Genomic DNA, 16,173 nt, shown 5'->3' with positions numbered 1-16,173 from the left:
CAGTGCTGCCAGGCAGAGGATTCCTCAATGCCCTCCATGCTGGGCTTGTTCCCTTTCCCCTATGTCTTATGTGTGCTGATGGGTACTGCAGCATGCCCCACCTCACCATTTGCTGGCATATGCTGTAGCCCAGCATGGCCTAGCCAGCCCCTAGTTTCAACTCTAATATGAACTAGCTGATGTTGTGGTCCAACCTGGCCTATCCTGCACCTGATCTTGGTTTTCCCATCTGCCAGTGGGTGTTATAAGCTAGCCCAGCCTGTCTTGCCCCCAGACCTGATCCACACATGTGCTGGTCAGTACTGAAACCTGACCTGGCCTGTTCCCATCCGGTCTGGGCTGCTGCCTTGTTTCTTATAGTCACCTGCAGGAACTGCATCCTGACAGAGGAGTTCCCCAAGCTCCTCTATCAGGTCTCCTTCCAGTGGCAGATCTCACACGCACCAGTGGGTCCTTGGCCTAGCCTGTCTTGGCCCACCTCCTGTCCTGGTAGGTACATCAGCTTTGCCAACCTGCCCTCCTCCATTCTGGCTGTTACTGTTGGGTGCTACAGCACAGCCTCACCTGGTCCACCCCAAGATGCAGCTCTCATGTGATTCAACAGTTGCTGAGACCTAGCCCATAGCCTAAGTGTGAACACCTAGCAGGTCCATACCCACTCTGGCTCTTGGAGCACCAGCGAATATTGGAACCCAGCCCAGTCTGGCACATCCCAGATGCTGTCCACACCCATGCCACAGTATACTTCAGCCATGTCCAGCCCTCTTCGTTGCCCCCAATTCCCGCTCTCACATGCACCAGTAGGAACGCCAACCTTTCCAGAGCCTCCCCTTAGCTCCCCAGTCAGGCCTGTTCCCTGCTCTGAACCAACTCCACATAGCCCATTCCCCTTCATGGCCTGTGCCATCAAATGCTGCAGCCTGGCCTGCCCTGGCCTGGCCCAACCCACCCCTAGTACCAGCTCTTGCTGGCGGTGCTGCAGCAAAGTCCTGCCCAGTCTGCCACGGTCCCTGGATTTCATGAAAACTGGTAGATGTGGTAGCTTAGCCCAGCATGGCCCTCATACTGGCTCCTGCTGATACTATTGTGCTGGGTTTGGCCCAGCCCTGCGTGGTCACCACCTCCCCTCACCCTAAATCAGCCCATGCACTTGCTGACAAATGGAGCAGTCTTGCCTGACTTGACCAACACCTGGCATTGACTCTGGCTTACCAGGTGGAGCTGCAGCCCAGCAGTGGAATTCCTCAAGTGTCCCCACAAGGCTCACTCCCAGTCCCAGATCTCACATGTGCCAGTGGGTGCTAGGTTCTTACCCAACATAGTTTGCCCCCTCTTTGTTTGACCTCTGTGTGTCCTGAATGTTACAGCCTAGTCTTCCCACATCAATTCCTGAATGTACCTACAGGTGCTGCAGCCTGAACCAATCTGGCCTGTTCCCATCCCCAGTACCCATGAGTGTTACTGAATTCCATGGTCCTGCCTAGCTTAGCCTGTCAATCATCCCAGCTGTTGAGCAACCAGTGGATATTGCAGTTCCACAGGGGTGATTCCATATATCCCCCACAGAATCTGCCCCTAGACCCAGTTCTCTTATGTGCTGGTTAGTGTCATGATCCAGCCTAACATTACTTGTCCCTTATTCCAACACATACTGGCAGGTACTGTGATCAAGCCCTGCCAAGTAGGCCCTCAGCCCTAACTTTAGTGTGCACCAATGGGTGGTGGTAGATGTTCGTCAATGCTAACTAGCCCAGCTCAGGTCTCCTACATGGGTGGGTGCATCAATCTGATCCATAATGGTCCACCAACTTCCCCCCTCCAAACCAATCAGCCACAACTCTCTCACTTACCTGCAAGTACAGTGGCCTTGTTGGCAGAAGTCTCCCAGAAATCATTTCTCACCTGCAGTGTACTCTGAGTGGTCCTCCCTCCCACAAATCCCATACCCTGTTCCCTGATCAAGCCACAACTTCTATGCCCAGTAGTGAATGGGTTCCCCAACCCGATCTGTTAGGGTGGTGTGCTGACCTGGAGCTTTTCTCAACTACCCAAGATTCCAGAAACAATCCTCTGGCTCACGCACAGGTCTGGGACACCAACTGCTGCCCAGGTCAGGACTCCAGCATGTTAACAAGTCCACAAGCCCAATCTATCAGCACAGCATACCAGCAAGGCAACCTGTGTCCCCCACCCCATCCCACCCCCACCCACCTGTAACCCAAACATGAGCAGGAGTTCTGACGTCTGCTCTTCTTGTGCAGCCTGTAGCCCAAGTCCCCAGGCCCCTCAAGGCTGCCTAGTTGCTGCCATGGCAGAAGCCAGGGACCAGGCACTGCCACAATAGAAGCAGGGGAATTGCATAAATTTCATGAAACATTTAGGAGCACAACAGTACTTCCAACCCTACCCTCCTCTTGTCTGCATCCCCTCCCTATCTCCTCCTTCCTTATTTTTTTTCTCTTTTTCCCTAATTTTTACAGTTTTATGTTTTTACTTCACTCTGCAATCACAGGCTTAATACTCCATTAGGTGAAGATATCAGCACATAGAAAGCTTAAAAAAATTAGCCCTCAGAAGTATAGATAAAGACTGTAAACACTATATACAGTAATCAAATCCCAGGATGTCAGTTTTGCTCATGTGGATTAATTTCAACTGTTTGTATTATTCATCACAGATGATGGAAGACATATTTGTCTTCTTGTGATTGATTTATTTCACTAGGTATAATAGCTTTTAATTGATCCCCATTAGTTGAAAAATACAAGATTTTATTCTTTCTATTTTTGTGGCTGAATCGTATTGCATAGCTTGTATATGCTCACCTTTTCTTTATCCACTCATTAGTTGGTGGGCATCTGAGTTGATCACATGCCTTAGCTATTGTGAATCCAACTACTATAGGTTTGAGGGATCAGATTACTCTCTTTTATTCTGATTTCATTTCACTTGAATGAATTCTCAAGAGTGGGACATGGCTGATTCCTATGGTAAATCTAGTTTCAGATATCTGAGGAATCTCCATATTATCTTCCATAAAGGTTGCACTAGTTTCTATTCCCAGCATCGATGACACCTTTCCCCCCATAATCTTGCATTTATTGTTCTAATTTCTGTGGTTGCTGTTCTGTGATGAGTTGAAATGTCATTGTGCATTTTATTTTCATTTCTCTGATGGCTAGTGAACCTGAGATTTTTTTTTTTATTTGTTGGCCATTTGAATTTCATTCTTTGAAAAATCTGTGTTCATGCCCTTTGCCATTTATTGTCTGGATTAGACAATTTAGAGTAGATTTTTGTATGTGGTTAAAGGTAGGGATCTTCTCTCAGACCTGCAGATAGATCTAGCTTTCCCGGAACCATTTGTTGAAGAGATTGTCCCTTCAATTTGGACTGATTTCAGTTTGCTTGTCAAAAATTAGTTGGATGTGTGGTTTCATTTATGAAATATCTGTTCTGCTCCATTGATCTTCATTTCTGTTTTTGTGCCACTATGAATCTGTTTTCATTACAAGTGCCCTGTAGTACATCTTGAAATTCAATATTGTGATGCCTCCAGCTTTGTTTTGCTGTTTAAGATTGGTTTTGCCATTTAGAGTCTCTGGAGTTTCTATATGGATTTTAGCATAATTTTTCTAGAACTGGGAAGACTGTCCTTAATACTCTGATTGGGACCACACTGAATCTGTAAATTGCTTTTGGTAGTAGGAACATTTAATTATATAATTCTACCAATGCATGAGCATGACAAATTTTTCCATGTTTTGGGGTCTTTTTTCTAGTTCTTTAATGTTTTGTAATTTTCATGGTACAGATCCACCACATCCTTGATTAAGTTTATTTTAAAAGATTTGCAGCTTTTGTGTATAGAACTAATCTTGAAGGTCCTTTCTGAGTTTTTAAATTGTTTATAAAAATAAAGGCTATTGCTTTTTTGTATATATTTTATATTCTTATGATTTTTCTATTCTTATGAGTTCCAGTAGTTTCTTAGTAGAGTTTTTTTGGTTCCTTTCTATAGTGAATCATATCCGCTGCAAATGGGGATAACTTGACTTCTTCATTTTAAATTTGTGTCCCATTTGGTTTCTTTAACTTGCCGAATGGCTCTTGATACATTTTTGAGGACTATATTTTATGCAATGATGATAGTGGGAAACCTTCTCTTGTTCTGTAGATCTTAGATGGATATGTCTTCAGTTTTTCCCCATTCATTATTATGTTGGCTATACATTTCTTTCATAGATATTTTATTTTACAGCACAATGCATTTTGGCATTTTTGTTCCTTCCTTCCTTCTAAATGTTACAAACTTTTGATCACAATCCTCTCAGTTGATTTCATTACATGTTAATGTGAAGGTAAATCTGTAGTGGCTGATGCAAACTCTGCATAAAAGCCCGTAATAGGATTCCCTCATTTCCATGGTGTAACCCCACCCAGGTAGTCAATTTCAGATTGCCAAGCTGATCTCAGCAGAGGCCAAGAGTTGTGAGGCAGTTCTTTCTCCAGCCATCAAGAGCCAAATGCACTACTCCACTGCTTACAGTAAGATATTGCTACATAATTTTGTAGGCAACTAACCTGAAAGCACAAGTCACCTTCTCTGTACTTGGTTAGACATCTTAACCACCATCTGTTGTACAGCAGGCATTCAATATATATTTGTTGAAAGGGTGTATTATTTTCTTTTGACAAATATATTCAGTTCACTTAAATTGGTTTTCTTTTTTAATCTTATATCTTTATGATAAGGACTTCAATTTCTCAATTGATTATCACAGGATTTTCCAGATCATAAGCTTATTTTTTAAAAGATTTATTTATTTGAAAGGCAATGAGATAGAGATTGAGATCTTCCATCAGCTGGTTCTCTTTCCAAGTCGTCAAAATATCTGGGTAAAAGCCAGCAGGCAGCAGCTGCTGGAACTCCAGCATATCCTCCATTAGGGTGTATGTGTTGTAAGTGTGAACTTGCACATATGGTTGCATGTGCCATAACACCAACCCTTTCCTAAATTTCTGTTTTGAAGAGAAGGTAGTTACTTTACTATTCTATACCATCCACTATGTAACATGCTTAATAGTAGAATATTTTCTAATCTTTTAGCCTAAAATTTGTGAAAACAACATTTGAAAACAAACTATATATGATTGATTATACTTAAAAATAATCATTTAAAGAGAAAAGATTTAATATGTAAATATTGGGAATTAGCACATTGGCTTAACTTGCTAATCCTCCACATACCAGCATCCCACCCATATGGGTACTGGTTTGTGTCCTGGCTTCTCCATTTACAATTTAGCTCCTTGTTTATTATCTGGGAAAGCAGTAGAGGATGGCCCAAAGTCTCGTGATCTAGTACTTACATGGGAGACCCGGAAGAAGCTTTTGGATCCTGACTCCTAGCTTCAGATCAATTCAGCTTCTGCTGTAGTGGCCATTTGAAGAATGAATCATTTGGGCCCGGTGCGATAGCATAGCAGTTAAGGTCCTAACTTTTAACGCACCGGAATCCCATGTGGGCGCCAGGTTCTAATCCCAGCAGCTCCACTTCCCATCCAGCTCCCTGCCTGTGGCCTGGGAAAGCAGTTGAGGAAAACCCAAGACTTTGGGACCCCGTACCCGTGTGGGAGACCCGGAGGAGGCTCCTGACTTCAGATTGGCTCAGCTACAGCCATTTCGGCTACTTGGGGAGTGAATCATCGGAGAGAGGAAAGACAGAGGAAGATCTTCCCTCCGATGATTCACTCCCCAAGTGAGCCACAACGGCCGATGCTATGCCGATCCGAAGCCAGGAGACTCTTCCGGGTCTCCCACGCGGGTGCAGGTTCCCAAAGCTTTGGGCCGTCCTCGACTGCTTTCCCAGGCCACAGGCAGGGAGCTGGAAGGGAAGCGGGGCTGCCGGGATAGAACCGCCCATATGGGATCCCAGGCGTGCAAGGCGAGGACCTTAACCACTTGCGCCACCACGCCGGGCCCAATAAATCTTTAAAAAAAAAAAAAGAATGAACCAATAGATGGAAGGTCTTTCTATCACTCCTTCTCCATGTAAATCTGCTTTTCCAATAAAAATAAGTAAGTCTTTAAACATATATGTAAGTGTTGATTTAAATTAATTTTCAGTCTTGTAAAAAGTAGTACTGGATCGTGAATCTGTAGATGAAATCCTAGAATCTCTGTATCTAATAAGAAATTAAAATGAAGTCTAAAACTTTGTGATGAGTTATAACCCATTTAGTAACCACACTGTTGAGTGTTACTACACTGCTGAAGAGTTAATAGGATGTGCTAAGGTAGGACAGACACTGAATAAACTAAGAACCCACTCCCCAGTTTCCCAGGTGTGAGGATATCTGAAATGAATTTTAAAAATGCACGGGACAGTAGGTAGATTCTGTTTCAGATTTTAAAACGATGGAGTGTGGCAGGTGCTGAATTAGTTTAAGTTCCACATAGAGCAGAGAGTTAGTGATATCTAAGCATACAAAAGTATACACAAGACAACGTGGAAGACATGCTTTCACTAGAGTTCTCATCCATATCTGTAGTGCCATAAACTCGGACAATCCGTGATGCATGAGAGGAATTTGTCTCATTACTTGATTGGAACTTTCTAATGCATGCTTGCTATTAAACTTAACTTCTCGCACTTTTAATAGGGAATAGTTCAGACTTAGCATCTTCTCTTGTTGGGATTGCAGAATCCTATAATTCTGCTTTTGGATGGTAGTGTGACATTTTTAAAAATTATGCTTTGATATCTATACCAGCATAGCAAAACAATAAATGTTGTTTTCTCCTGAAGTTTTGTGTTTTTTCAGAAGTAAAATTGTTAGTGAGTACTTAAACTTTTATTTTTTCTTAATTATCAGTACCAATAGTTTATTAGTTTGTACAGAAATTCCATGAGAAACAATCAAAATCCACCTCAACTAAAATAAAATTTCTGAGATGATTACGCTAGCTGTTGTTCTTTGCAAACAGTAGACATTACTGCCAGACTTGTAGATTCAGCTGTTTATAAACTTTTGCAAAATATCACATTACTTCTCAATGTTCAGCTGGACTTTGGTCTCAAAAAAAATTCTTGCCAATTAGTATGGAATGAATAGAGAAACTGCTAGATGTACTTGGCATTCTTAGCACAATTACCTCACAGTGACAGCTGTGTCTGATCTTCAGACAGCTGTATGTTTTCTAGAATATTGGCATTGATTTTATTTTTGCCGTGAGGCATCTTCTTACTGCTTAGACATAGTTAAAATGCATTTTCAATACACTTTGTCCCTTTATCTCTTTAATTTGTACCACATTTTTGTGACTATTATAATTTTTTCAGCTCAATATTTGCAATAATACATAAAAAGGGTTTCTCCTGTGCTCATGGTAGATAAAAGTCTAGAATATTATTCAATCTGAAATATGAAATTAATGTAGTCACTTTAAAAAAAAATAGGTGCCAGGTGATGGCTCAATTAGATAATCCTCTGCCTGCAAGTGCTAGAATCCTATGAAACTTCCCTTGCTGGAAATCTAGAGGAGGACATTGGGCTGTTGATGATTTTTTAAGAATGAAAATAAAAGCAAAACTAGACAAGTAGAAGTACATCAAACTAAAATAGTTTGGTACAGCAAAAGAAATATAAAATTGAAAACAGTAGAGTTGAAAAATATTTGTAAGCTATAAATCTGAAAATGAGTCAATATTTGAAATATGTAGGACACCTCTAAAGGGCAATAGTCCCTCCCCCAGAAAGAGGGCAGAGAGAGGGGGATAAAGAAAGAAATGAGAGGAAGTGATGAGTAGTCAATAGTCATTTCTCCAAGGAAGGCAGAGGCACATGAGAAAGTGCTCAGCGTCATTAATCATCAATGAAATGAAAAAGTGATAGTGACTATCACTTGAGGCCCATGAAAATGTTTTAAAAATTAATTAGTGAATATTTTATAAGGATGTAAGGAAAGGAAACCCTTTTACCCTTTTAGTGGAAATGTAAAGTGATAGTCATTATGGAAATCTATATGGAGTTTCCTCTGAAAATTAAAACCTGATTACTGTTTGAACCAATAGTCTTAATCTGTAGTGTATAACTGAAAGAATTAGGACCTGGGTCATTAAGAAATGTCTTGACTCCCATGTTTATTGCGATGTTGTGTACAATAGGCAAGATATGTAATCAACCTCAGTGCTCAATGCCAGATGAATAAAGAAAGTGATATGTATAGACAGAAGAATCACTAATCTGCCTTTAAAAAGGTGAAACATTGCTGTTTGTAGGAACATTGGGGTAACAGAAGAAATTGTACTAAAGGAAGTAAGCCAGACACAGAAGCAAACCCGAGAGCCTAGTGGCTAAGGCCATCACCTTGCATGTGCCAATATCCCGTACGGGTACCAGTTCATATCCTGACCGCTTAACTTCTTTCCTAGCTCTCAGCCTGTGGCCTGGGAAAGCAGTAGAGAACAGCCCAAAGCCTTGGGACGCTGCACCCACACAGGAGATGCAGAAGAAGCTCCTGACCCCTGGCTTTGAATCGGCTCAGTTCTGACTGTTACGGCCAATTTGGGAGTGAATCATTGAATGGAAGATCTTTGTCTCTTCTTCTCTCTGAAAATCTGCCTTTCCAATAAAAAATAAACAAATCATTTTTAAAAAAGAAACTGTGGTACATCTACTGCATCAAATGTTACTTAGCCATGAAAAATAGTGAAATCTCCCATTTGCATAGTCCCAAATAGAGATCATTGTACTCAGTGAAATAAGCCAATCCCAAAAGGACAAGTATCACGTGTTCCCTCTGATATATAGGGCAACCTCCCTGTAAAACACAGAATAAGTAGATACATAGGTAATCGCATCATGTAAATACATACATTCTTGTATAGGATTTGTATTGAAGACTAGTACACTGGGAAATGAAGCTACATTGCAGTATGCACCTCTACTCTCGAGTAAAAGAACTCCCGGAGAAACTATTAAATATACCTTGACAGTAAGCGTACTGGACTATCTGCCATTGCCTAGAATGATGATACGTGGAATAGCAGAATGTTGCACTTGTGATGGTTGTTGCAATACTATTGTAATAGTATGGGAGAAACAGAGAGGAAGGTACGGGGGTGTAGAGTGGATTCCCTGTGCCTACAGAACTGTATCATGAAAAATAATAAATTTAAAAAAAAGAAGAATTCGGAATTAAAGGAGGAAATAACAGGATGGCTCTAAAGTGCAAGCTTGTATAACTGGGTGAATAATGACACCTTTACACAAAAAATGAAAACTAGTTTAATCTTAACATTTTAAAATTAATGAACTTTTGACACGCACAAAGAAGACTAGGGAATAAAATGAGCAGCAAGCACTGTGGCACGGAAGGTTAAATCCCTGCCTGTAGCAGAAGTATCCAATATGATCAAGTTCCAGATGCCCCACTTGTGATCCAGCTTCCTAAAGATGGCCTGGAAAAGAAGCAGGGGATGACTCAAGGGCTTGGCCTTCTGCACACAGAAGAGGCTCCTCATTAGACCAGCTCAGCTCAGCCCTTTTCGGCCTTTGGGGAGTGAACCAATAAATCAAAAGTTTTCTCTCTCTCTCTCTCTCTCTCCCTCCCTCCCTAACTCCCTTCCTCCTCTATATTACTCTTGCTCTGTGACTCTGCCTTTCAAATAAATAAACTTTAAAAATAATGTAGAAAGAAACACAAGTGACATAACCTATTTCAAGGTTTGCATTTGGAGAGGCTTTGAAAGAGGAGCTACAGGGAAGCAAACTGCTTTGCTGGTAAGGGAGGTTAATGTCCAGTCATACTAGAAATGAATATGGTCTATGAACACGGTGTAAGACACTGATGGATAAAAGTAGAAGTTCAATGACTTTAGAATATTTAAAGGACCTCACTGTACTACAGACAGAATAATATTGATTTTTACATGAAAGACTTTGTTTGACTTCAAAGTTTTCCAATTGTTTGTACTTAATCCTTGTTTAAGAATCCAGAGATATGGAGCTTCCATGATCTTAACTACAGGAGAAGTTATGGTGTAGATTCACAAACTTCAAGGTGGTTTATAACCCTATGATGTCCCGAGAAGCCATATAGCTTCACATAACTTTGAGCCACATTTGACATTTCTGCAAATTACCTTTGACTCTTAAAGTTCCTGTATGTTTTGAATGGGGATTCACAGAGACAGGTGCATAGAATTAGATTATCCTTCTGTTCTTTGTATTCCATTGTGTAGGATTTTAGCCAGAGCTCTTGTATAAACATATTAAAAGTGCTCTTCTGTAAGCCTTCATGTAGCAATAAATAGAAGCATTATAAACCATTAGAAAGTTTATAACCTTCCAATCCTCGGCTTTCATCAACATAGGTGAAGGAACATAATTGAAATAAGATCATTTTTTACTGGCCTCCGTTTCTCCAGTGACGGTGGGATAGGCAACATCTGGAGCTGTTCTGCTGACTTCCAACAGAGTGTTTTTCGAAATTGGGGACAATCTTATGTATGTCGGCTTGTACCTTCCCTTTATTACCAGATGCCAGTTAGAAAACCAAGTGTTGTATTTCTCTGGGAAAATTCTCACCTCTTTTTCTGTGCTATCACAGTCCTTACTGCTTTGCCATTGTCTGTCTAAAGACCCCCAGGGCTCTTCCCTTCAAGTTGTTTATTCCTGTTCAGACCATTCCCCACTCCTGGTCCAACAGCCAGCTCACCTCTTAATCCTAGGTACCCAGTCAAATGTTTCTTTATACTTCCTTTGTTTGGACTGTGTCTTCCACTTCTTCCCAGTTCCAAAATCCATCTATTATGTCAGACCCTCTGCAGCTTGCATTTTTAATTGAAGTAGAAGTTGGAATATTTCTATCATTCAGTCCGTATTTCTCTGTCTTTCAAGTAAATAAATGAATAAATAGATTTAACTGAATTTAAGTAACTTGACTGTAAGTTTGACAGATTGCCTCCTTTTTCATCCTGTAAGTAGTTTATCCTTTCAGTATAATGTATTTTTCAGAAATTGTGTATTCCTTTGAATTGAAAGCTAAGTGATTTTTTTTCTCAGTCTACCTTTCTTTAAATTATGACTTGGGGAAGATCACTGTACCCATTTCCAGGCAGGTATATATACCTTTCTTATTTGGCAGAACAATGATAGTTCACTAATTGTGTCCCTTTACTTTATAGTGTAATTCCCTTTAATTTATAGTATGCACTTTATAGTGTAATTCTTTCTGTACTCAGCAATAAGTTATCTGTGATCTTTGTTTTTCAGTGCCACAAGTTTGTAGAATATTGTTGGAGTATTAAAACAGATTGTAAAATGTTTGGTCAGTTATCACTTTAAATTATTAAGATACTCTGCAGTTATTGAGAACTTAATTTTTGTGTGTCATTTTTTCATAAACACATTTGTCCCTCGTTTTTCACAGGGATCTTCTGCCATACCAAAGTGTGCAGATGTTCAAGTTCCTTACATAGAATTGCAGAATATTTTCACATAACAATGCACACTCTCCTTTATGCTTAAAATACTTCTAGGTTACTTAGAGTACCTAAGAGAATATAAATGGCAAGTAAGTAGTTGTCACATACTATTGTTTAAGGAATAATAATAAAACATGTATGTACATGTTCAGCAAGGATATTGTTTTTTCTAAATATTTTCAATCTGTGCTTGGTTGAATCTATGAATGCAGGAATCACAGTCTAAAAAGACCAAATGTATTGTCATGGCTTTCTTTGTCATAGGCTTAAAGTCCCTGATCAAATGTCACATCTTCAAACTAGGCTAAAATGTTTATAAGAATGCTGGGATGTTTTATTAGTGTTCCTGAGGTAGTGCTCCTGCATTCCTGCACAGGGCTTTGTGAGTGCAATCAAATCAACTATTTGTTCAAGTGTAACATATATATTTAATTATACATATGATATATATGATATATATTATGTAAGTGTAATGTATATTTACATATATATATAAAACATATAGTTATAATAATAATACAGTTTGACTTGCTGAGCTGTCAAGTTTAGGAATCAGTAAGACATGAAAGTACATAAAATTTTTTTCTCAGAAAATGGAAATATATGTATATTTGTACAAAAATTTTTGATACCCTTGCATATTTTTTCAGAGTTCTCATTTTCTTTCTTTATGATTTATTTATTTTTATTGGAAAGGCAGATATACACAGAGGAGAGACAGAGAAGATCTTCCATCCGTTGATTCACTCCCCAGTTGACCACAATGGCCGGTGCTGTGCCAGGAGCCTGGAACTTTCTCCAGGTCTCCTATGTGGGTGCAGGGTCCCAAAGCTTTGGACCATCCTCGACTGCCTTCTCAGGCCACAAGCAAGGAGCTGGGTGGGAAGTAGAGCATCCAGGATTTGAACCGGCGCCCATATAGGATCCCGGCGAGTTCAAGGCAAGGGCTTCAGCTGCTAGGCCACTGTGCTGGGCCCCAGAATTCTCATTTTTCTAGAAACTTCCTGTTAATACCTCACAAAGCTTTATATTGAAAATAGATTTGGATCCAAGTAACAGTGACCTACAACAGGGACGTTTCTGCCTCAATCCATTGGATGACAAGTAGTCCTGACATGAAGCTGTATATTGAAGACCTGAACGGGCCAGGATTCTTGTATTTTCAGTTGGTGCACCCTCTTCTGTTTCTGCTTACTTGATCCTGGTTGACTTGTCACCAAGGCAACATTTTACAGGAGGAATGAAGTCAGGGACAAGAGGTGAATGCTGAAGGGAAAGAGCGTGTCCATCCGTCTCTATGCACAGAAGCCAGAGTTCATGCAGATCATCATTTGTGCACATATTTGGCCAAAACCCATTCTTGTAGCCATCCTTGCAGCCATGGGAAGCCTAACACATGTGCATTTTGATCTAAAAAGTTGAATACAAAGAAAGAATGGGTTGGAGGAGGACAAACTAAATGTTTTCATTGGTTAGGTTTGTGCATTAGCATTGAGAATAAATAGCATACACGCATGTCTTTAGACCCTTTCTCTACCATAGGAACTGAATGTTCCTCTTAGTTATAGGGGGAAAGTGCCTTTGTTGAAAACTGGTCTCAGATCACAAGTTTCAAGGCATATTGAAATAGAAGAAGTAGCATATTAAATTCCCAAATATCATATACAAGTTGTTTTTTTAACAGGTCAGAAATAAATGATCAGTATCCACTTACTTATGTCCTATAACCACCCTGTCCGTGAGGAGCATTTGAATTTTAAATTGCTGCTGCTAAATCTTAGACAAATGGTTTTGGTGAATTGATTGGTATCAGACCAGGAACTTAAACACAAATCAGCTGTTGTTGAACAAGCACCATTTTCATAACGTTAATATGTTTTCACTTAACAAACTGGAATGAACTGTTAAGCATCGCCACTTCCATGTTTAACTACCCTTTGACTTCCTCGATGACCAACTTGCTTTCTCAATAGATTGTTTAACTGAAGCAGGAAGATTTTTACTTAAGTCGTATTCTTCACCCTTTTGCAGAATGTCCTCAAGAAAAGTGGGGCTTTCCAATGAGCTGCTATTTAAAGGAAGAGAAGTGGTGCTGTGGTCGCAATGCCAGAATGTCAGCCTGTTTGGTATGTTGTATTTTTTTTTGTTGTTGTTAAGTAAGATTTTTATCCATATTTGCAGAACTTAATATTTTTGGAAAATATGCATCAAATGCGAAATTTTGTGCAGCATCACCATTAACATTTATATATATATAACAAACACTTAAAAGTAAAATTTGCCCTCTCAGCATTTTTCACTCTACATGAAGTATAATAACAAATATTTGTAAAAAAAAAAAAATTATCCCATAAGATGTGCCAAGTACCAAGTGGTCATTCACTCCCCAAGTGACCGCAACGCCCGGAGCTGAGTCAATATGCAGCCAGGAGCCAGGAACTTCCTCCTGGGTCTCCCATGTGGGTACAGGGTCTCAAGGCTTTGGACCAACCTCTAGTGCTTTTCCAGGATACAAGCAGGGAGCTGGTTGGGGTGCAGGGCCACCAGGACATTAACCAGTGCCCTTATGGGATCCCAGCGCATGCAAGGACTTTAACCACTAGGCTACCGCGCTGGACCCCCAAGTACTGAGTGTTACATACCTAATAGGTTTAAAACTTTATTCACAGCATAATATTAGTGTTTGGTGTCCTAATTTTTACAGAATAGGGAAAATACTGAGTTTTCTGGGCTGTGATATTACTAATTGAGTAAAATTTTATTGTGCCTTATTTAACAAGTATCCTTAGATTTAGAGTACTTTAGCCCGAGTTGGTATTCCCTGTTGGATAGAGTAATATTGACTTACAAAGGATCAAATTAAATAGTATGAGTGATTTGTTTGTGTGTTTGTGTCAGAAACTTATGTTGAACATGTGTGATAGATAAATCAGAAGAACTAAAGTATAGCATAATGACAGGTAATCATAACTCCATTATATACTCGCCATGAACTTCTCTAAGAGTCGATGTTAGACGCCATTACCACATACACACAAGGTCACTAAGGATGGGGATGTAATATTTGTTACCTTGATTTAACTGTGTGTGTATACAGAAGCATCATATTATATGCTTTCAGTTAGAGTTTAAATATGAAATATTTCATTTACATAAATATACACAATGGTTAATGACCAAACCAAAGATAAACTGATTGTTGTATAGTCCACTATGTTCATATAAATTACATAGCAGTTTACGAAGTATCATACCAAAGATCTAGGTGATATAACCTAAAATTGTATTTATGCTGAAATATTTATTGTCTTATGAATCTTCACCTGAAATGCTTTAGCACAAGTTTGTCTTATTTCAGGATCTTGTTAGAATGACAGTCAGTTTTGGAATGATTTGATTTCTAGAATGTTGGCAGCCAGGCTTGAACCTTCCAAAAGACCAAAATATTCTTCCAGGAAATCTCATTAACCTAGGGAGGAAGACAAAAGATGCTAACATTAGGAATATCACAGTGAAACAAGATAGATGTAGTTCTCTTTGGTGAGATAGCTGATTAATACCCCTTCCTCGTCAACCACAAAGCTTGTAATCAGGTGTATGGTACTTTCAACTTAATTATCAATAAATGGCCAAGCTCACTAAGTGTTTAAGAAAAGTCTAATATTTAAAAAATAGTAATGATAGAGATCATTGGGTCAGTGTTGTGGCATATTTAAATCCAATTTACTTACAAAGCTTCGTAAAAGTGTAGTGTGTCTCTATTAAAAGGAAGATTTCAGAAGCCATTATTTCTTGTGTAAGTGACAAATTTCATAATAGACTGTGTATATTTGTTTAAAATGTTAAAATGGCTTATGTCATATGTAAGTTGAAAAATCGGTAGATGTAAAATTGCGAAAATATATGCAAGTATACTTATGCTTCCATTTGTCACTTGATGGTTTCTTGTAAATTTTATTTGGATTTGCAGAACATGTACACTCAGATATACCTTAATTTCAACTTTGTGTTTGTTCATTTTAATTTAATAAATTATAAAATTATATATTCATTAAATCATAAGTAATCATGTCAAAAGATAGTATAGGAGTTATACCAATGTCTATATGTTTATAGAATAATTGCTTTAGCTATGTTTAAATGAGTTGAGATGTCATTCCATTTCTGTTCTGTTTGTTCCGAAATTCAAGGATTGTGTGTAATGGACCTGTATATATGTTTATGTGTATGACACACATCTGTTATAAATCAAACCTAATTATATAAATGTACTAGTTAACATTCTTTAATGATATTAATACTTCCATGCATGTAAATTTACATGTTATCAATTAATCTTTTTCAATGTCACTTTTACGAACTCCTTTACTGTATGTTTATAACTCCTACTAGATAAGACTAAATATCTCAGTATTCTTTGTATTGTTTTTTCTTTGAAGGCATTGGAGAGAGTTGAAGTTGGCCAAGGGGTAAGTGAGAGAGTTTACTATAATCCAGATGAACATGATAGTTTTTTCTCTCAAGCACTTTTCATACTTGACCTGCTGATGAACCCAAAACCTGATGGATCTTAATAAATATCACCTCTGCTTGTCACTGCTACATATTCAGATTTTACAGTTCCTCTAGGTTTACTTTAAAAGAAAAGTGAACTTTTAACCAAGTCAGTTGAGCTTTT

At 39.1% G+C, this 16,173-nt stretch overlaps 1 protein-coding gene across 1 annotated transcript in view; it reads left to right on the top strand.

Moving 5' to 3' along the window:
• METTL25 (methyltransferase like 25) overlaps positions 1 to 16,173 on the top strand; it is a 62,757-nt gene that overhangs the window by 30,724 nt on the left and 15,860 nt on the right. The window contains exons 7-8 of the mRNA XM_040981152.1: positions 13,527 to 13,621; positions 15,935 to 15,964. Of these exons, the coding sequence (XP_040837086.1) occupies positions 13,527 to 13,621; positions 15,935 to 15,964 (125 nt within the window). The remainder of the gene's footprint in view (positions 1 to 13,526; positions 13,622 to 15,934; positions 15,965 to 16,173) is intronic.

Source organism: Ochotona curzoniae, unplaced genomic scaffold (assembly GCF_017591425.1).
Source record: "Ochotona curzoniae isolate NIBS_2020 unplaced genomic scaffold, NIBS_Ocur_1.0 contig_1014, whole genome shotgun sequence".
Classification (NCBI taxonomy): Eukaryota; Metazoa; Chordata; class Mammalia; order Lagomorpha; family Ochotonidae; genus Ochotona; species Ochotona curzoniae.
This window is presented reverse-complemented; position numbering and strand designations above follow the sequence as displayed.